This window comes from Mastigoproctus giganteus, chromosome 6 (assembly GCF_048544385.1).
Source record: "Mastigoproctus giganteus isolate SK-2022 chromosome 6, ASM4854438v1, whole genome shotgun sequence".
NCBI classification, from domain to species: domain Eukaryota; kingdom Metazoa; phylum Arthropoda; class Arachnida; order Uropygi; family Thelyphonidae; genus Mastigoproctus; species Mastigoproctus giganteus.
The window spans coordinates 219818466-219840647 of NC_143580.1; the positions used below are offsets into that span (position 1 = coordinate 219818466).

Sequence of the window (22182 nt, forward strand, 5' to 3'; positions counted from 1 at the left end):
CCCTCTTCAAGTGTTTTATCGATCGACATCTAGAATCTTGACTTTGCGACAATGGATGCGTCCATGTACTAAAATCTTTCCCCTGGGGGAAAAACAATGCGAATTCTTTCTAGAAAGACAAATATTTACTGCTGAGATTCTCATACTTCAGAGGAAAGAAGATAACAGATTTTTGGACAGAATTGGGAGTTTTTTCCAACACCATAAATTAAATGAGATCAAGGCAACACCTTATGTGTTAACAAGTTGCAAAAACTATAAGTGGTACTAATTAACAAAATTCTGGAAGAATGGACTAAGAAGTTTTTCAAGAATTTAATTTAAATTTAGTTTTTGCAGGATGTAAAAGACCATTATAGTTAATAGTGTTCTTTGGAGAGGATCAGAGTCAAAGGAGTCACAAAGATTAGGAAACCCATTAAATTAAGAATAAAAGTTTTGAATTAAAACGGATTTTACAAATGATCGTCAAGATATGAATTAAATTCGAAGAAATATGGATTAAAATTGAATTGGATTAATACGGATTAAAATTGGATTAGTGCGGATTAAAATTGGATTAATACGGTGAAATTGGATTAATACATATTAAATTTGAATTAATGTGAATTAAGACGTGTTAAAATTGGATTGGATGGGAATCGAAACGGATTTAAATTGGATTAATACGGGTTGGAATTGGCTTAATGCATATTCAATTTGAATTCATGCGAATTAAGACAGATTAAAATTGGATTAAAGGAATCGAAACGGATTAAAATAGGATTACTGGGGATTAAAATCAACATATTAACATAAAGTGATCAATGAAATAATTTATGAAAGAATAACCTTTATTTAAAAGGGGATCCATATCTAGGAGTTAAAAATACAAATTGTAATTTTGAAATTTTATACGGGTATCTGTGAAAGAGTCCACTGCTGTTTTTATTCCATAGGGGGCCCCGAAATGCGGAAGGTTGGAAGAACTTTTCATTTTTGTAATTAATATTTGGAGAGCTCTGTAATCATGATATTAAAGCCACTCTAACAGTGTTAACAGAAAAAGAATTAACCGAAGTTCAGTTTGAACTTGGAATTCCTCCAAGTTAATAATACATAACTGGAAAAAGCAGTGTCAATTGTCCTGTGGAAATACTCATAGTGCAATAAAATAATCAGGTAGCGTGCATATTGCATATCCAGGTGGTTCCATGAACCGAAAAAAACCTGCAACTGGTTGACAATTGTACACCAATGAATTGAATTGAATATCTTAGACGTAGACTTTTCTCTGAAGAGGAGTGGTTTCATTTTTCTGGTTATGCGTACGTTCAAAATATTCGTGGGCGCAGTTCTTTGAAACCCCACTCCATTTTTGAAGAACCCTTGCATCCATTTGAAATCGGAGCATGATACGCAATATCAGGAATGTTTACTGTTGGACCAATGTTTTTCAACCAATGCTGAACAATACCAGGAAGTTGTCATCCAATTTGTTATTTTGTTGGAAGACATGAAGGTCCTTGATGGTTCCAACAAGACGGCACTGTCTGCCATGTGGACAGTCCGATTATAAATTTGTTTAAACATTTTTTTTTTTGTTAGTGCATTTCAAAAAGGTTTATGGCCACAACCGTTTCCCTATATTGTCATGCACGATTATATTTTGTGGAATTATTTTTTAAAAATATAGACTTATTTTTTAAAATCAAAACATACATTAAAATCTAAATCAGAAATAATCCACATTGGACACAAATATCCACAAATAATCCCAGAAACCAAATTTTAATGCGGCATACGAATGCAGCCAATGAATAGTTTAATGCCCTTTTATGGATTTTAAATGCTCCATTTCAACAATACTTTGTTCACATTTTTATTAAAAAGGTAAGTTGAAAAAGTTTAAAATCATGAATTTCATGTTGCAATCTATGTTTTCAGTTAGGGAAAGTTAACAATCGTTCGACGAAAGCATTGTTGCAATCTACGTTTTCAGTTAGGGTAAGTTAACAATCGTTCGTCCAAAGCATTGTTACAATCTACATTTTCAGTTAGGGTAAGTTAACAATCGTTCGACCAAACCATTGTTGCAATCTACGTTTTCAGTTAGGGTAAGTTAACAATCGTTCGACCAAACCATTGTTGCAATCTACGTTTTCAGTTAGGGTAAGTTAACAATCGTTCGACGAAAGCATTGTTGCAATCTACGTTTTCAGTTAGGGTAAGTTAACAATCGTTCGTCCAAAGCATTGTTACAATCTACATTTTCAGTTAGGGTAAGTTAACAATCGTTCGACCAAACCATTGTTGCAATCTACGTTTTCAGTTAGGGTAAGTTAACAATCGTTCGACCAAACCATTGTTGCAATCTACGTTTTCAGTTAGGGTAAGTTAACAATCGTTCGTCCAAACCATTGTTGCAATCTACGTTTTCAGTTAGGGTAAGTTAACAATCGTTCGTCCAAACCATTGTTGCAATCTACGTTTTCAGTTAGGGTAAGTTAACAATTGTTCGTCCAAAGCATTGTTACAATCTACGTTTTCAGTTAGGGTAAGTTAACAATCATTGTTCGACCAAAGCATTGTTGCTACTCACCATTTAAATTCTGTAATTTGCTTCTTAAATTATTATGTGCATATATTGTTATAATTTCCATTTTTTTCTTTCGTTGTCATTAAATTTCTGGTAATAATGCAGAAGAAAATTTGTTTAGGAATATCATGAATTGCATCGAACCGATATTTTCTTTTATTCTGTAAAGCGAAAATAGTTAACAATAATGCAAGTTTAAGATAAGATTAAATCACATTTTATATCATTATGCATGATCAGCTCTGTATTAAAGACATCATCCCATCTGTCTATTTTCTAACTTCATTATTATGCGATTAAATCGGGAACCCTGAAAATGTTTATTTATCCATTATCATAACCGAAATCGAATGAAGTTAGCGAAATTTTTTTGTTGTTTCAGATTATATCCGTATTCATTTTTTCACCTTTTCTTAACGGAAGCAGACGAGGGAATGTGGGGGGGGAGGAACAGAAGATTATTCTTCGCATTTCCGATGAAAGTATACGCAGAGTATCGATTCAGGGCGCCTCCATTATGAAAGCGTGAGGAGGTAAAATGTTCACTTAACATGTTACAACAGACCTGCGTAACGTTCAGGAGCGTCAATTCTATCACCAAGTCAAAGCAAGTGCAGACGCATGCTTGCGTCGAGTTGACGAATAGAAAGATAAATATACAGTAAAGAAAGAAAGAAAGTTTGCTATGAGCATGGTTGGACACAAAGGAGTTGGAATGGAGTTTGATATCGAGTCGCTCTCCCTATCTTAAGAAAGTTGAGGGATGTTTGACTATAGAATACACAAAGAGGAGAAAGGCGATAGTAGTAGATTCTGGTGAATTTTCAAAGGAATGGACACGCTTTATAGTGAAATTCCAAACAACATACACGCTTTTGTATATCATCTATTTAAATGTAAACAAGAATTCGTGTATTTTTTATATCACCCAGTAGACTCGTCCATCTAGGTATATCGAGCATGTGACAGAGATCGTTTTTTGAGTCACGTGATATGTCTCTATTTGCCTGGGTTGATGTAGACGAGTGTGGATTGGGTTGTCTGACATCATTCGAGTTCTTGCCTTTTGTACACGTTGTACAGAAACCGCTGACCACTGCACTAGACACCAGGGTAATTAGGGGCGGAATTTGGGATGGAATTTGCAATTAGATGGCGAATAGGGATGGCATTTGTAATTACATGACTATTAGGGATGGAATTTGCAATTAGATGGCGATTCTATGAGATTTTCAATTGATATTTGCTATTACAGCTGCTAGAAATCGTCCTGGAGTACCTATCTGGCGTAATAACACTGAATGGGAGTCCAGAAGGAAGAGATTTTTAGCATTTGGCAGAGAACGTTTTTTGAGTCACGTGATGTGTGTCCATTTGCCTGGGTTGACGTAGACGAGCGTGGATTGGGTTGCCTGACATCATTCGAGTCCTTGCCTTTTGTACACATTGTGGAGAAACCGCTGGCCACTGCACTAGACACCAGGGTAATTAGGGATAGAATTTGGGATGGAATTTGCAATTAGATGGCGATTCTATGAGATTTTCAATTGATATTTGCTATTGCAGCTGCTAGAAATCGTCCTGAATTACCTATCTGGAGTAATAACACTGAATGGGAGTCCAGAAGGAAGGTATTTTTAGCATTTGACAGAGAACGTTTTTTGAGTCACGTAAAATGTCTCCACTTGCCTGGGTTGACGTAGACGAGCGTGGATTGGGTTGCCTGATATCGTTTGAGTTCTTGTCTTTTGTACACATTGTGGAGAATCCGCTAGCCACTGAACTAGACACCAGGGTAATTAGGGATGAAATTTGGGATGGAATTTGCAATTAGATGGCGATTCTATGAGATTTTCAACCTATTACAGCTGCCATAAATCATCCTGGATTACTCTTCTGGTGTAATAACACTGAATGGGGGTGCAAAAGGAAGAGGGTTTTCGAAAAAATTGAAAACACCGCCAGGATGACTGATTTTACGGTTTAAATTTGCAATTAGATAAGATTTTTGCCTGATATCAGCTATTATAGTTGCTACAGATGTGCCAGATGGATAATCCAGATAGTCCTGGATTATCCATTTGGCATCATAACATTGAATAGGAGTCCATAACCAAGGGTTTATTCGAAAAAATCATTGGCAATTTTCCAACTTTCTTCTCGCTAAGTTCAACAGTCATCCATTATTTTTGAGAGTTAGAAAATAATTTGCATCTTAATGAAAGTAATAAATTTTTGTAAATTTTTACAAAATCTTGTCAATTCTATTCCCTGTTTCATTTAAATTCATTAAAATCGGATGTAATTAAAAAGTTTATACATTAATAATGGCGTCACTGTTTCAGACTTATGTGATAGAACGAACGGATTTTGTTGGTTTAAAAAGAGAGAAAGGGTAAGGTTTTCTTTTTTGCAGACTCCACAAATTATCTGTCCAACGTATAATTACGCCACGATTCTTAATTACCTTCACATTAATAATTTGTTGCTGCTCATGACCACCTCTAATAAAAATGGATTGTCCTAGCATTGAGTAATGCGGGGAAATATATCATGTTAGCTAATTTTGAATACGTTCACAAAGTTATTTTGGTTCTAAAAATTAATAATTATTAGCGTGGATTCGGACCGATATTGACCAAGGAAACATTTGTTTTAAAATAAATCAGCCTAATATAATTAAGACAAGTTAGTTATTGTACGCAGTGCTAATTTGTGTGATTAATAGTGAAAAATATATAACTAATCATCTTGTTTCCAATTAATTACTAATTAATTATGCTTCAGAATGCACTAACATCCAAAAGTAATATTTAACTGCACTTTGAACTCAAGAAAGTGAAATGCAACAGGTATTTAAGGCTCTACGTTTTATTATAATCGTAGTATACCGCCAACGTTTTCGTAATGCAATTTACTTAGTTATGAAACACTGTTCATGCCATCGTTGGTGTCAGTCAAACCTGAGAAGGTTCAAACCTAGAAGAGTAATGTATCATAGGACTTCCAGTTAATGACCAAACGCTGTTAATGTACAGGAGTTCTAGTCATTGGGAGAAGATCATTACTCTTTAGGATAGAAAAGGTGAAATGTAAGGGACAAAAAGGGTGGACGAAATATGAAGGAGACCAGTCTATTTCTCCTAATCTTTTCTCTCATTATTTTTCTCCTGAAATATACAGAAGAAAAAGAGAGTGAAGAGCAAAAGACAAAAAATTGTGGATAAAATAAGGACAAAAAAGATCAGGCTATTTTTTACCCATTTTTTGTCCAGTATATTTATAGTGGACAGAAAAGAGTGGGCGAAATATATTGGACAAAAATGAGTGGGTTAAATTTCTGGGGCAACAACAGGCAAAACAGTGGAACATGTGAAATATGGTGAGCACGCATGCTAAACAAAAAATATACCGGAAATAAAAATGGACAAAATGTCTAGGGTAAAAAAAGTGTATGTTAAATATACTGAATTAAAATGAGTACGTGAAATTTCTCGGACAAAAAAGCAAACAGCGTGGTTCGTGAAATATAGTGGACAAAAAAAAAAGAGTACGTTTAATATTCTGAACAAAAAAGAACATGAAATATACTAGTCAAAAAGATATACTGGACAAAAAGAGCGTGAAATATACTGGGCGGAAAGAGTGGATTAAATATACTGGACAAAAAGAGTGAGTGGAATAAATATACTGGACAAAAAACAATGGATTAATATACTGGAGAAAAAAAGAGTGGATTAATTATACTGGACAAAACGAGTGGATTAAGTATACTGGAAAAAACGAGTGGAATAGGTATACTGGACAAAACGAGTGGCGAAAATATATTGGACGAAAAGAGTGATGAAATGAAATGTAGTGGACAGAAAACGCAGAAAACAGTACGTCAATATTCTGAACAAAAGAGAACATGAAATATACTAGTCAAAAAGAATGGAAAATATACTGTCCAGAAAGAGTGGATTAAAATAACGACAAAAAAGAGTGGATTAAAATAACTGGACAAAAAAGAGTGGAATAAATATATTGGACAAAAAACAATGGATTAATATACTGGAGAAAAAGAGTGGATTAATTATACTGGACAAAACGAGTGGCGCAAACATATTGAACGAAAAGAGTGTATGAAATGAAATGTAGTGGACAGAAAACAGTATGTTCAATATTCTGAACAAAAAAGAACATGAAATATACTGGTCAGAAAAGAGTGGATTAAATATACTGGACAAAAAAGAATGGATAATTACACTGGACAAAAAGAGTGGTTTAAATATATTGGACGAAACGAGTGTGGGAAATGAAATACAGTGGACAAAAAACAGTTCCTGCAATATGCCGGCCACAAAAGAACATTAAATATACTGGACAAAAAGAGTGGGTTAAACATTGATAGAAATGAGTAGGTGAAATTTCTAGGACAAAATAGGCAAAAAGAGTAGAGTACGTGAAGTGTGAAGAAAAAGAGTACGCAAAATTTATAGAACAAAAAAGTGAAATAGAAAAAGAAGAGAGTAAGGGAAAGAACGGGATATCCCAAGATAGTCCAGCATCAGTTGAAAACGTTGAGGATGGAGAGAGAGAGAGAGAGCTGACTATCCAACTGGAAAAATCGATGGACCATTTACCTATATATTATTCTGGGTATTGACATACCCTTCCATTTACGTGAGCTGTGTGGAGAGTGATTGGTCCTGTATCATTCTGTCCATTAGGCTGACCAAAGGAATATTAAACACGATTGTTAATTCTTCTCCATACAAGTTGCTGTCCCAACACTTTGGCTCTATGGTCTGCTCCTATCTTCGTGAAAATTGGAGTTTGGTTCGATACCATACTCTTTGTTGAATTTATACGGGATTTGAATTAATTATTGCTCATAAAAAGCCAGAAAAATACACTGTTCAATATTTTTATATCCAATTTATTAGCAAGAAAAAAAAGAACTTTTAGAAGTTATTCACAGCGTAAATGGTAGATTAATCATGCCAGAGAGGTGTGTGTGGAAGCAACATATAAGCCACTATGTTTAATTGCTTTTTTCACAACTACCCTCCATCTACGACTTGTTTGAGTAATTAAGCAACGACCACACCATAACTTCCAAAGGGGCAAAAAACAAGAGATTTATGATCAACTGATATATAATCATCTGAGGTTCGTGCTTTGCATTCTCTCTCTCTCTCTCTCTCTTTCTCTCACTTTGGGCGATCGAAATAACCGACTGATTAAAATAGGATAAATTAATTTTACGTACGATGAATCATTAGTGGCTATTAGCTACATCCAGCTCACTGAATCTCCAGGCAGTTCAGTTATCTACTGGAAAATCCTTTGCCATAATCGGGACTCGTGGGAACAAAAACGCTAATGGTTGTGTGATTTAAATGATTATATTGGCTATTAACTTCTAAAATTGTACATCGAAGTCTGAATCGCTGTGTGTAATAGAGAGAATAACAAACAAAGGATCAGATAACAAGATTTCGAGATTATGTTCAGAATATTAAATGCAGCTCCTTCATGAAAAGAACGTGGTTTCATTGCTTCAATTAAAATGCTCTCCAACTCAATTTCTCTGGATTCTAACCACTTTGGTGAAGATGATGTCATATGATCTAGGTTGATACTCATTTTGCCTTTTTTCGCGCATAGAATTGAGTCTTGGGATCCAGCTGCTAGTTAGTTGGATTCCATTGAATTCGTCTTCTTCATAGTGTGTCAGTTTTTTGGAACCAATCTATTGATGATACTTTTTTTACGTATAAAGCACCTGTGTCATCCCCTACTGTGTTCTTCTGGTCTCCGTTCTATTGATGGATCTCCAAGATGTGCATTTGGGTGAAGCAATTTGAAGTCCCATCGTTCGGCAATAAACTTCTCAGGTGAATTTTTTTCTAAATCAAGTTCTTATCCGAATCCAAAAGACCTTGTGAAGAAAATTATCAATTATCAATGTTATGGTTGGCTGTCAGAGAGAGAAAGAGAAAGGAAAGTTGTAAGATATTATTATATTATGCTCCTAAATTGCGTGTATATTGTAGACGACTTGTGTTCTGCTGGATGAAAAACCGGAGTATCAGGGGAAAGTTACTGTGCATCTCTTGTCAGAAACTGGTTAACTCGGGAATCGTGTGAATAAAATAAATTCTTATCATCTTAATGGCATTCTGACTCAAGCCTTTTTCATATGTGGAAGGACACGACTATAACCACTATACTAATGTGAAGGTGAATGAGAGAACGAAGAGATAAAAACAACTGAAAGGAGAAAAGAGAGACAGAGGAAGAAACAAGAGACAGATAGAGCAAGAAATATAAAGAGAGAAACTGGACAAGCAAAAGAAAGAGGAAAATGAGACAGAGCAGAAATCAAGATAGAGCAAGAAATATAAAGAGAGAAACTGGACAAGCAAAAGAAAGAGGAAAATGAGACAGAGCAGAAATCAAAAAAAAGAAAGAAAGAAAAATAGAGATTGGCAGAAAAGAAACGAGAGTAATAGAAGAGAACGGGGCAGAAAAAAAACAGAGAGAGAAAGAGAGAGAAAAGAAATAACCTCGGGGCTCACATCTGGTGAGTATGGGCATGGCAAACCCAGGGTCCTGAGCTGGATATCAATATCATCATTCTTCTCTTTCTCTGTGATTCCCTTCTACTTCTCTCTCTCTCTCTCTCACACTCAGGGTAACAGAATTTTTTTAGGCTGGTGCAGCATAAGCCTCAGACTTCCTTGCACCATGTGGCCAATAATAATAATAATGAATAGAGAGAGAGAAAAGAAACAGAGAGATGGAGAGGGAGAGAGAAGAACTAGAGGGAAAGAATGATAGAAATTGTACAAGAGGAAGGGAGCAGAACAGACGAAAATTGGAATAAACAATGGAGAAAGAAAAAAGAGTGAAAGAAAGAGGAGAGAAAGAGAGACAAAAATAAAAGAGAGAAAGAAAAAGGGTACAAGAAAACTAGAAAACAAGAGAGAAAATGTAAAAGAAAGAATGGTGAAAGAAAAAAATAAGGGGAAGAGAGAGAAAGAGAAAAGAAACAGAAATCAAAGAGAGAGAGGGGACAAAATGATAGAAGCACACGAGAAAAAATGGGAAGGAAAGAATAGAAAAAAGAGAGAAAGAGACATAGATGGTTAAGAGTGATAAGACAGGAAGGTTAAGACAGAGAAAGAGAATAGATAGGGCAAAAATAAAGAGCGAGAAAGAGAAACAGAAAATAGAGGTGAAACGAATAGAGCAGAGAAAAAACAAGAGGGGGGGGGGGAAATAGGAGAGCAAAAGAAAAAGTGGAATAAATTTCAGAAATCAATTAATTTACATATTTTTAAATGCAACGTCACTGATCATATTTAGGATAAAATGCCTACTTCGGGTCCCTAGGGCCATTTTGTGTAACGCAACAATAGCACATATTTAACTCAAAGGGAGTTTTTAAATCACGTGCTCGATGAAAGGAGTAACGAATGCGGGACACACTGACCCGAACATATGGAAGGCAATATTCACTTCAGTGTGGAATCATATTTTATGCGCCTTCAAATGCACGTGTCTGTATTTAGATGATCACGGAGCTGTCTCGAGGCAGGAGCGAACCAGTGTTGCTAAGAAACGAACCGCATTCACACAATAACAATATTTTGGCTGTTTGCCAGACATCACTTATAAGTTGCCTGTAGCTCTTTGATGGTGTTCCATTCACCATTGGAGGAAGTGATAGCTTCTTGAGCATCGGATCAAACTTTAATGCCCGCGGGGCTCTTTATTCGTGTCACTTTAGTTAAGAGAAAAAACGCCTCGAGAATGACACGACCAATCAGTACAGGCCACAGAACAGGTGAGATATATTACCGATAACATTTTGCACGTCTGATAAAAGTCTAGGGCAAAGGTTCAAGTGAGAGATTTTCTTAAAAAAAGCATAGTTCAAACTTAGAAACCTGCAACTCATCAGTGAAATGTTGAAGTCTTCGCTTAAAAAGTTAAATCATCCAAGGGATAATAGACATTAACTCAAAAGTTACTGTCCAAAATTTAAAACTTACAAAATATACAAGTTAAAAAATATATATGTAAATGAAAATATATAAATTAAAATATATTATCGATTTTAATTTTAAAAGAATAACATTTTTAATTAAAATTAAATATTTAATCTCGACATGTCCTCTTAAAAAGTTAAAACATCCAAGGGATAAAAGCATTTAAATCAAAAGTAACTGAGCAAAATTGAAAACATAAAATATACAAGTGAAAAATATATATAAATAAATGAAAATATATAAATTAAAATTAATCTTGTATTAACGATTAATATCATGATTAATAAAACTCATTCACTTTTAATTTATAAAAGAATAGCTTTTATAAATTAAAATTAAATATTTAACTAATTAAAATAAAGATTAATTAAAATTTAATTTTTTTAAACATTAGCATTAAAATATAACATTTAAATTAACTTTAGAATAATAAAAATATTGAAATTAATATTAAAATAATGTTATAATGTTGAATTTAACTTTAGAATATTATAACATTGAAATGTTTAATTTTACTTTGTTTATTAATTCAATATAACTTGTAAAGTTATATTAAAACAATAGAAATGATATAACATTAGATATAATTTGATATACATTAGATGTTGAAGTTAACATTAAAATATTTTAACATTATAATATTGAAAGTAACAACAAAATATTAATTCGGAATTAACAAGGCAGTTTAATTTTAATTTTAAAATTGATAAAAAGTATTGTTAATTTTATAGTTAGCATGAACCATTAAAGATAAAATATTAAAATCGCAATTAAATGGAAGACAGTTTTAAACATAATTTTTTGTACATTTTTTGGAATGGTTTCTGGAACATTAAAATTACTTTACATTACATTAAAGTTATATTGAAAAAAAACATGGAAAATTTGAAAATCAACTTATAAATATATATTTATTGATGAATGTATGCATAAGCATGTATAAAAATATATAAATTAAAAATGATCTTTTAATTAATATTAATTTCGTAATTATTAAAACTAATTCACTGTTAATTTTAAAAATAATAAAAATTTAGAATTAAAATTAAATATTTAACTTAAAAATTATTTTCGAAAAGTTTCAGTTATTGAAATTTCATGAAAATTTAACTTATTTTTAAATATTGCCGTATAACGTAATAACATTGAAATCAATATTAAAATAACATAATGTAACATTAAATTAGCATTGCAAAATTGTAACATTCAAAGTCACATTGGAATAATATATTATAATGTTGAAGATAACATTAAAATATCATAATGAATATAAATTATTATATTATGTTATATTATGACGTTGGATTATAACGTTATTATAATATTATAAAATATAATATATTATAATAAAATATAACGTTGAAGTTAAAATTATATTATAACATTGTAATATCAAAGTATTAATTTTGGATTAATAAACCTTGGTTAATTTTAATTTTTAAATTGATAAAAAATGTTAACTTTGCAGTTATAAGAAGCATTAAATATGAGCAGGTTTATTGATGTTATTTAAATTTGGTAAGGCACCTAAGTGTTTTAAAATTAATTTATAAATTAAATTTTTAACTAAAATTTTTAACTAAAATTGATTTACAAAAATTACACGAATAAAAAGTGCATCATTTCATTAATTTCCTATTTTATACCAGGTATGCTTTTAAACGATATTTACTCAAATGTTAATTTAATAAATTTTAAAAAGAAAGAAATATTTAAAGTACTTAAATATGAAATTCAGATATTTATTAAAAGATGTGAAAATTTGTAAATCACAAATGTTATGAGATTGCTATTTAAAAGATTTAATTATTAAAAATAATTAAAAGCTTTTAAACATTTTGAAGCAAAATTATTGTGAAAATTATTTATTAATCTATAAATACCAAAGATAAAATTAATCAAAGGAGAATAATTTAATAAAATAATTCTTTGATAAAATGAACTTTGATAAAATAGAAAAACTATCATTTTGTTTAGCAAATTACAAAAATAATGGGCTGAATATATGCTGCCTATCCAAAATATTAGGATCATTATCCAATTTTCATCTGCTTGGTGCCAATATAATATATTGTAATCAGTGATCCAAAGTGGGACAGGAAATCTTTAGATTTTAAAAAGTCAGTAATTAAAAAAAATATATGTATTTGCCATATTACAAATATTATTAATATACAAGCACACTCATCGTTGAAAGAACAAAATAAATTACAGATATTAAGATTCTGTTTCTATTTTGGCATAATATACATTTTGCCACTGTAAAATAAAAGACTAAATGGTAATAAATACGTTTCAAAAATTCAAAAATTCAATCTTCAGTCTATAAATATGTGGAGGAAGTTCTTTTGTAGGGTAAAAAACGCGTTTCTGTACTTTATTCGGAAAAGATTTATTCTGTGATGATAAAAATGATCCCTAGGGTGAAAAAAAGTTATAATTCAAAGTAAAAGAAATCTAATTGTTCCATTAATCTTTTGAATACATATTTTACTTTATTTAAAGATGTGTTTCTCGCTTGTGATAATCCCAAAATGATTCCAAAACGGAATATTATTACAACTTGCCAAATCTTTAGGCTCAGTTTTAAGAGTTCATAATAATAAAAAAAAGCTTTTTGTGCCTCAACTGCTCATTGCCATTTTCTGCGTATTAACTTATCACTACTTATCCAGTTTTAATGATGCATTTATGTCTTACTTAAACCGTTCCTGGTCCCTCTGTGGACAATGAGCATAACGATGAATTATTTCGTTCTTTAAGTGACGCATCCGTTTAGTGGCCTTGGACTTTGTAAAGAACGACAAGATTAATGCGTCCTCTAATAACTCATTTTGGAAACTACTTGGATAAAGGAGACCTCATCACAGACCACAGCCGTTTTCTCAGCCTGGTAGCATCTCCTCTTTCTCCTTCGGTTAGAAAAATAATAATTACACGTTACTTGACATTTTATACTTTATCTTCTGTACTTCATTTTGTTATTCTCCACATCTGCTCTGCTTTCTTGATCTAAAGCAACTAAGGTCGAGAGGCATCAGCATATTTCTAGAGTGGAATTCTATTTAGATATATATATCTCTTAAATAGAAATAAAATTTTCACCCTTCTCGTACTTCATGTATGGAAACACTGCTCAATGATACTTTACCTGTTCCTTCTCCAGTAAGTAGTCTTCGATAATTGGCAATCGCTTCCATGTGTTGTTATGACAACTCACCAGGAGGTAGCTAACAAGTTGCATAATCCGAATATGATTTTTATTTGTCCGTTGTCTCTCCACCACTGACATTATAAACACAGTTAAAGGCGAACGAGATTTTCTCGGTAGCTGAAAAGTTGGGTTTCGAGGCTACACGCGTAGAGTCTCCTAACGCGCTGTAACTTAGCACTAAGTGACACCAGGAAGGCACCTGTCTCCCGGTCAATACCGTGTTTGTGGGCTGTAGGAGCTTTGCACATCACATGGCTATGCGGTGTACAACCGCTAACCTCACAATTGGTAAAACTTGCGCGAGGATTGTTCACGTAGGAGACATAAGAATGTAGAGTTCTCTGAAATCAACCCTCAACTCCTTGTGGTTTGAACTCGCTTCTTTACTCCTCTTTTTCCTGGGTCTTCAAACCTTTCTTCAACTGCTTATGAAGTCTAGTATTTGACACCGATATCAAGAAAGAATCAATATCATCGCAGGAGGAGATGGTTCTTAAAATTTCTCAGGTAATGTGTTTGTTTGTATTCTACTGAACTTAATTAATATTAGATATGCATCCCGGAATGGACTAAGCACCAAATTTATCCATCTAAGGGTTTTATTAACCAATAATGCATTTTCGAATTAATATTAATGAGATAATTCTTTAAATGGAAAGTAGAGGGAGCCACTAAGAGCAAAATCATAATTGATTCATAAAGATAAACAAAACATGATTTTTTGTTTGTTTTTAAAGAGAGATGGCCAAGAATTTGGTGGTCTTTGTTGCATAATGTATAAGGCTACTTTCTGTCGCGATTTTATATAAAAAAATAAGGAGCAACATCTACAAATTGAGAATTATTATAAAACTGTGTTCGGTGGTTTTTACTACCAATCTTTAAAGAGAAAATAGTATTTATTTGGTGGTTAAACGTATATTTGGTGTAATGGTGTAACCACTTGGAGTATGTGCAACGCATTGATATCAGTGAAGATTGCGTGTGGAATACAGATTACTCCCTGGTCGCAATGATTTGAAAATATAGTCTCTTTGGAGAGTTCCGTGTTCACCTGAAACTGAAATGTTTATTTAGGGAACATATCTGATCCGAGAAAATAATGAGAGAAAGAAAGAGGTTTTTCTTGGTTAGCTGTCAGAAACAATACGATACAGTTGATTGTGAAAATGCTTTGCTAATTACTTTCGAATAACAGCGCATATCTATTGATTTTTCTGCCTTTACAGTAACTGTTCTTCGAAAAGTGTTCTAACACTTACATAAATTTAATGCTGTAGCTTGGCTAATGCTTTTCGAAATAATCAATAGCACCGACTGCAGAAATTTTTGACTTCTTTTAAATATCTTTAAAAGAAATATTCTCATTTCTTTCCATCGATTTTAATGAGATTTTTTTTAATTTTTGAGAAAAAATCACAATTTTATTCAGATGTAAAATGCTGTTTCTTAACTAAATCCAAACCAGTTTTCATTTCTTTGACACTGAAAATGTTTATGCTTTAATTCAAATATAAAGGAAAATTTTGTCCATCTCTTCCTATTCCATACGACTCTTTGTCCCATAATGGCCTTTAGTTGCTATTATGCCATTAAACGTCCAACATCCATTCCCGAATGGGTTCTTCTGCGCCATATCATACCATTCATTCAGAAGCATCACGTTGGCAAACATCCACTCCCTCTCACGTGGAGATGAGCACTTTTTTGTCATTCATGAGCAGCACTACAAAGAACTCTCCACATTTGCACAGGCAACCTTCACACAGAATGTCTCTTCTCTCTAGAAACTGAAACGAAAAAAAAAAAAAAAAAACTGCTACTCCAACACCGTTCCACCTCAATGGTCCCCCTCATCCTAAGCCTCTGCCACAGCATCACTTTACCAACCGACTTACTCTCGCCTTTCTGAGAAACCAGAAATGAGAACCGTGCAGGAATCCTCTTCAGGAGTGGAATCTGCTGTTCCGTCAAGGTTTCCTTGCACTTGTATACCCTTGGGTTGGTCAGGTGCAGCGGCCATCTGGTTTGCCAGATGTAGGATGCCAATCTGCCGCTCACCATTGCAGATCTTTCTTGCTCTGCAAGCAGTCTTCCTTTCCCTGGCCTTCGGGGACTCCAAGACCAGTGGTGATTTCTACTTCTCCCTTCCCAACTCTTTTTTCCGCTGGAGGATGCCTTTTTTCCTCATCATCCTCCTTTTGCCTACTTTGACTCCTCCACTTGTACCATAATCCCCACTCTCCCTCCCCTTTTTATGTGGTCCAGACCAGCCAGAGTATGATGAGCAGCCTGGCTCATCTCCCATTGGTGGTGGTGACGAGCAACGTAGGGTCCAAGTGGGGGCACTGCGGCCAAGCAGAGACACAACAACAGAAAAAAACACAATATTACATAAACTAGACACTACACTTTTTTTCCAGGCTTTTGCAGTAGTTCTGCATTCCATCCAGAGTACATACGGCGCAGATGTGGGAAACCCCAGTGGCCCCTGACCCTAAATACTATGCCACTATCACAAGATCAGAATTGTATTGGACTATTTCTAGGAATATGAAGATGAATTGGTCCTACTACGTCGGCTCCCTCATCATTAGATTTCTATCCAATTGATGAGGTGTAATGAACTATTTGGAGAAAAGTGAGTGACCACTTTGTTAGACATGGTTACCTTAAAATGAGTAGGTTTGCCCCATTAGTACTCAAAGATTGTACTCAAAGGTTATATATACTGCCCTCCAAAATGTATCGGGGCACGCCCATCTGATCGTAATAAGGTGTAGTAATATTTGTCGCTCCATAGAACCAATTTCCACTGCTTTCTTTGACCAGATTACAGCATACGTTGCACCATAAAGAGATCGCTGATTGTAGTGGGTAATGTTGGCTGACGTGCCACCGCTCTTTCATGAAAACTAAGGCTGTGAAGTTCCGTCTGTAGCGTATTCTTACAGAGCTTAATCCTTAAACGCCTTAAACTCCTGTTTGATGTTTGCGGGAATGTCTAACGAGATTGTTGTACTATCCATCCTTCCTAGTATCCCCTGGTCAAGTGGTCCCCATATTTTTGGCAGGTAGTGTGATTCCATGTATTATATAAAATTATCAGAAAATCATGGAGTATTTAGTACACCATGGTTAACTTGGAAAATTTTACTTAGGAAGACTTACCAAGGGTATTCATTAATCCTTAAAGATAGTGGCTATTTTTATAAGGATTAGCATTATTTATTGATCAGACTCAAGGTGTTTGAAATAATTTTTAGTATTCGGGAAGAAATATCATTTTGTTTGCTATCTAATTTATAAAACAGCTAAATGATGGATGTTCCTGAAAAGAAATCGGGAATTAACTTCGATAACAAAGAAGTTTTTTTAGATATTCAAAAACGTTCCCTTGAGTCCAAGAGCAAACTCGACTGCTTCTTCAGCTGAGATGTTCATTTACTCGGTTGCTGTCTGTGAAATATTTATAACGAATAAAAAAGAACATTTCCATTGCGCTTCTTTTTTTAATGTACATCTTTCAAAGAGCTGAAATATCATTGGAAAATATTACAGTAAACATTGTCTTGCAGCCAAATTCAGTTTGTTTTTCATCCTGCATATCGACAGAATACAAATACAGATACCTCATTATAATAGGCTGTCTTTTTATCACTTGTTTACAAGACGGATTACAATTGTCAATATAGTTTTTATATTCCTTGTAACCAATCATACTTCCTGTATGGCCTCCAAGGAGTTTACCCAGTTAAAGTTGGCAGCAATGCGAAGATTGGTTTAATGTGCATATACAAGTTTATAGTTGAAAAGTTGGGTTCAGCGTGGGTAGAAACGATACTCAGTGTTATTAACCTTTTTGTCTTAAGGTTTCTGGTAAGTAAAAAATCTAAAATTTATTTCTCGTCTTAAAAATTGAACATGGAAGGAAAATAATTTTCAGACCGAGTAGTTCTCTCTTTTAATTTTTTATTTCTCTGCAATCCCATAAGCAGGAGAAGACTCTTTCGGTTTTTTATGTGAAAGGATTTAACTTCGAAAAGGAATTATTTGATCTTTACTTTCAATAAATATTGCAATCCTTTTATAGGTGATATATATTGGATTTCTTGCTTGGGTTATCTGTTGTATTTGCTTTTTTTGCAGTGTGTTGTTTTATCCACTTTGCTATAAAAGCATGAGTTTGAATACAGCTTTGAGTGGTAAGCTATGGTAAAAAATAATAGAGAAGAATTCCTCCTCTACAGCAGTTGTTACAATCACCATCGTCCCCACACCGGGTGGAAAAGATCCGAGTTCGAATCCTGTCAATGACGCGAGGAATTTTTCAAAAGTGGTCTCGAGCGAGGTTAGCCTGATTTTTTATCCAGAAAACAGCAACTCAGCCACAGAACACACGCAATTTGTAGACATATTATATACGGCGCAATATGGCCAAAATTGTTGGCCAAAGTCCATGGGACCCAACAATTTATGGGTCATATTACACATGGGCAGATGAGTTCATTCTGGGGTTTTTATACATTGATCTTCATTTCTAAATTCATTTTAGTGGGACCAATTGGTGATGTTACCAGCTGCATATTTATTATGGGAGGCATTCCTTTCAAAGACAGTTTTTCATCTGATTATCCAAAACTGAAAAATCAGATGAAAATTTGGAATATCATAAAAAATGGTCAATTGCCAATTTGTTCCGATATCGATTAATCGAAGCAATTGATAATTTGAACCATTAGTCTCCAATTATAATTTTTAATATAGTTGAAATACTATAGATCTTCTTTGATTAAATAAATGAAGTTACTTCCCTGAATGCCTCCCATAATCAATATGCGGTTAGTAACCTCACCAATTGGTCCCACTAAAAAGAATTTAGAAACGAAGATCAATGTAGTCACCTTTATAAAAGAAAAATCTCTTCTGTTTATGAAGCAGATAGATTGGTATGTCCAGATGGTGGAAAAAGCTTCCTAACAGTGGCAATAGGATGTTTTTCGTTTATGCAGAAAATGCCTTGCCTCATTTACGCCTATTCTAATATTAATATCATATACACTGCTCGACATGATTAACAGAACACGTAAAAAACGTAGTGTAACTCGTGTAGCTTGCAATGAAGCGGGACAAAATTTGGCATGGTAGTGTACCACAGAATAATGAGGAGACAGCGAGAAACTTCTGACAGGTATAAGGGACATTTATAGGGATTGCATAAGAACCTCCAACGGCGAACCAGGCTCGATATAATGGAGTCTATGAGATTCTGTGGCAACAAATACCATTCTTTCACCAGGGCAGACTTCAGCTCATCAAGTGACAGAGCAGTTGGAGACAGCGAGAAACTTCTGACAGGTATAAGGGACATTTATAGGGATTGCATAAGAACCTCCAACGGCGAACCAGGCTCGATATAATGGAGTCTATGAGATTCTGTGGCAACAAATACCATTCTTTCACCAGGGCAGACCTCAGCTCATCAAGTGACAGAGCAGTTGGCTGTCAGCATGCATTGAGACGCCCAACGCATGCTCGATCGGATTCAAGACTAGAGGTCGTGCTGGCCACCGCAGTCATTGGAAATCTTTAGTGTCAGTATATTCTCCACCACTTGAGCTTTATATGCAGTGGCATTGTCGTGCATGAAAATCAGGCCAAACTCACCTCTAAAAAGTCGCACATTGTGTTCGAGGATCTGCTCTTGGTACCTGGGCGCAGTTTTGGTACCCCATCTAAAACATGAGGAGGGATGCGGCCGTTGATCATTATTCCGTCCCACACAAGAACATCGCGTTTACTGTAAGTGTCCCTTTCTCTGACGTTGGAGAGAAGGTATCGAATTCCTCGTTATCTCATATGAAATAACGTCTAGATCTGTTTGTATGCTAAAACGGGACTCATCAGAGAACAGAACTGCACCCTTTTTGTCAAGGCTCCAAGTCACGTGTTGATGGCACCAGTTTCGACGAGCTCTGTGGTGGTTCTGGGTTAATGGGATACAATCTTTGCGTAGTTCGAAAGGAGTTCGACAAGGAGACACAATATCTCCGAAGCTGTTTACTGCTGCCCTTGAGGAAGCTTTCAGAAGATTAGACTGGTCGCAGAAAGGAGTCAATGTGAACGGAGAGTACCTAAACCATTTACGATTTGCAGATGACATTGTGGTCATAAGCCACGATCCCAAAGAAATAGAGGAAAATCTTAATCAGTTATGCACAGTTAGTAAGGATTTTGGACTAAAGATGAATATGGCTAAAACAAAAGTAATGATGAACAAGTATGCCACGGAAAGGGAAATAATGATTGATGGAGCAGTAATTGAAAAGGTGGAGTCATATACTTATCTGGGACAAGTTATTAGCTGTAATAATGATAAATGGCTGGAAGTCAAGAGAAGAATAAATTTTGGATGGATAGCATTCAGGAAATATAGTCACATACTGAAGAGCAATATCCCAGTTTGTCTGAAACGTAAAATAATGAATCACTGTATACTCCCCACCATGACTTATGGAAGTGAAACTTGGGCACTCACCAAAAGAATGGAAGAGAAGCTAAGAACTACACAGCGAAGAATGGAACGAATTATATTGGGAATCAGACTGTTAGATAAGAAGAGAAACACATGGATTAGGCAGCAAACTCAAGTAAAGGACATTCTTATCAAAACTAAAGAACTAAAATGGTCTTGGGCAGGACACATAGCTCGAAGACATGATGACAGATGGACTAAGAAAATAACAGAATGGTACCCAAGAGGAGCTAGAAGAAAACCTGGAAGACAAAGGCGGAGATGGATAGATGAAATTCATGAGTTTTTGAGTAGTAAATGGATGGCCAGTGCTCAAAACAGAAGGAACTGGAAAGTTGCTGGAGAGGCCTTCATCCTGCAGTGGATTGAAAATGGCTGATGATGATGATGATGATGATGAACACAGTTGGAAATGTTTTCACCTGTGGCCCCAGCAACCTCAAGAAAAAGTTGATGACAGGATATTATAGAGTTCCGTCTTGCTGTTAGAGACAGATAACAGACTGTTCTGGTTGACGTAGCCCTCCAGCGACCTTGAGCTGTTCTTCTTGTAATAGTTCCTGTCTCCTGAAACTGTTTCCATAGCGCCGAGGAGACACTGCGTGACACATTAAGCCAACGCGCCACCTCTGCCTGCGACTGTCCAGCTTCAAGTCGTCCAAAGGCACGCCATCTCAAAGAATCAACTAAACGACAATGACTTGCCATTCTGAGTATTGGAGATGAGGTTATCTCACTGAGCAAGCCAAAAAACGACGAGAATTGAGTGATGTGGTTGCAATCTGTGTTTTTATAGGAATGAATAATTTGCATACTGTGCGGTTCTGTAAGTTGACAGATTTATTTGTGTTAGATACCATAATTTGCAAGCCAGGATGCCTATTATTTTAAATATTTGCCTTCGGCGACACTGTTCATAATAAAATATTCAAGAAAAACATTTTGTTCTATTAATTTTGAAGAGCAGTGTAGATACAACACGTCTGGAAATGACCTCATAAAACAGCTTGTTGTTTTATGAGGTCTATAATGTTATATGGCCTGTGTAGTGCTTTATGTTTCTTATTTCGCAAATGTTCGTCTTTATATAAAAATCCTGGAAAGATTCAGATTTAATGAAGTTTAATTGGCTTACCACTAATATGATAACCAAACATATTGGTGTTTTATACTTGATATCACTTGAAAAGCTAATCGAAACCTCCTGGAACAATCCATCTGTCGATCGATGAATCTTCCAAAAAATGATTTATACCCTCTTTGACGAGTACCTTTTGCTATTTTTGCAGAAACCCATAAGATTCCAACAGATTACCTGAAGAAGGTCGAACCACAGGTTGGCTGGTGTGCAGGTTTGCTTCGCGGCTTAACGTTGGTAAGACTGCCACAGAGTATCTGTCGCTTCGAAGGCTTATTGTAGCTGAATAGAGGGTGCGAAGGCGTCACGTAGAAAATTTAATAAAATCTGCTCTTAGACTCTATCACCGGCTGAGAATTACACCCTCCAACATTGCTTCCCGCCTACCGATTTTCTGCCTTTCTAAACCTCCATATTGTGTTCCCCGTGTAGAGGGGGGAAAGGAAGGGATTGCAAGGCACATGAAAAAGAGCTCCAACCCATCAGACAACAGATGTTTAACTTCAGGCTTCCTTATTACGTAATATGCGAGGAAGTGTGAGGGATTAGAACGTGTATGCAGATTAAAGAGAGGGTGTTGATGACCCAGCCATGGCATCTGAGAGAAGTGAAGTGTAAAATTGCTTTATTCAATTTTTTTTAAGTGGCAATTTGTAATAAGCCAAAGTGTGTGAA

The 22182-nt window shown here is 34.8% G+C and overlaps 1 protein-coding gene across 1 annotated transcript in view; it reads left to right on the forward strand.

Annotated features, from left to right (window-relative positions):
* Positions 1 to 13970: 13970 nt before the first annotated feature.
* Positions 13971 to 22182, forward strand: part of LOC150085001 (muscarinic acetylcholine receptor DM1-like) — a 181659-nt gene continuing 173447 nt past the window's right edge. The window contains exon 1 of the mRNA XM_090375706.1: positions 13971 to 14341. Within this exon, the coding sequence (XP_090231832.1) occupies positions 14321 to 14341 (21 nt within the window). The 5' untranslated portion in view covers positions 13971 to 14320. The remainder of the gene's footprint in view (positions 14342 to 22182) is intronic.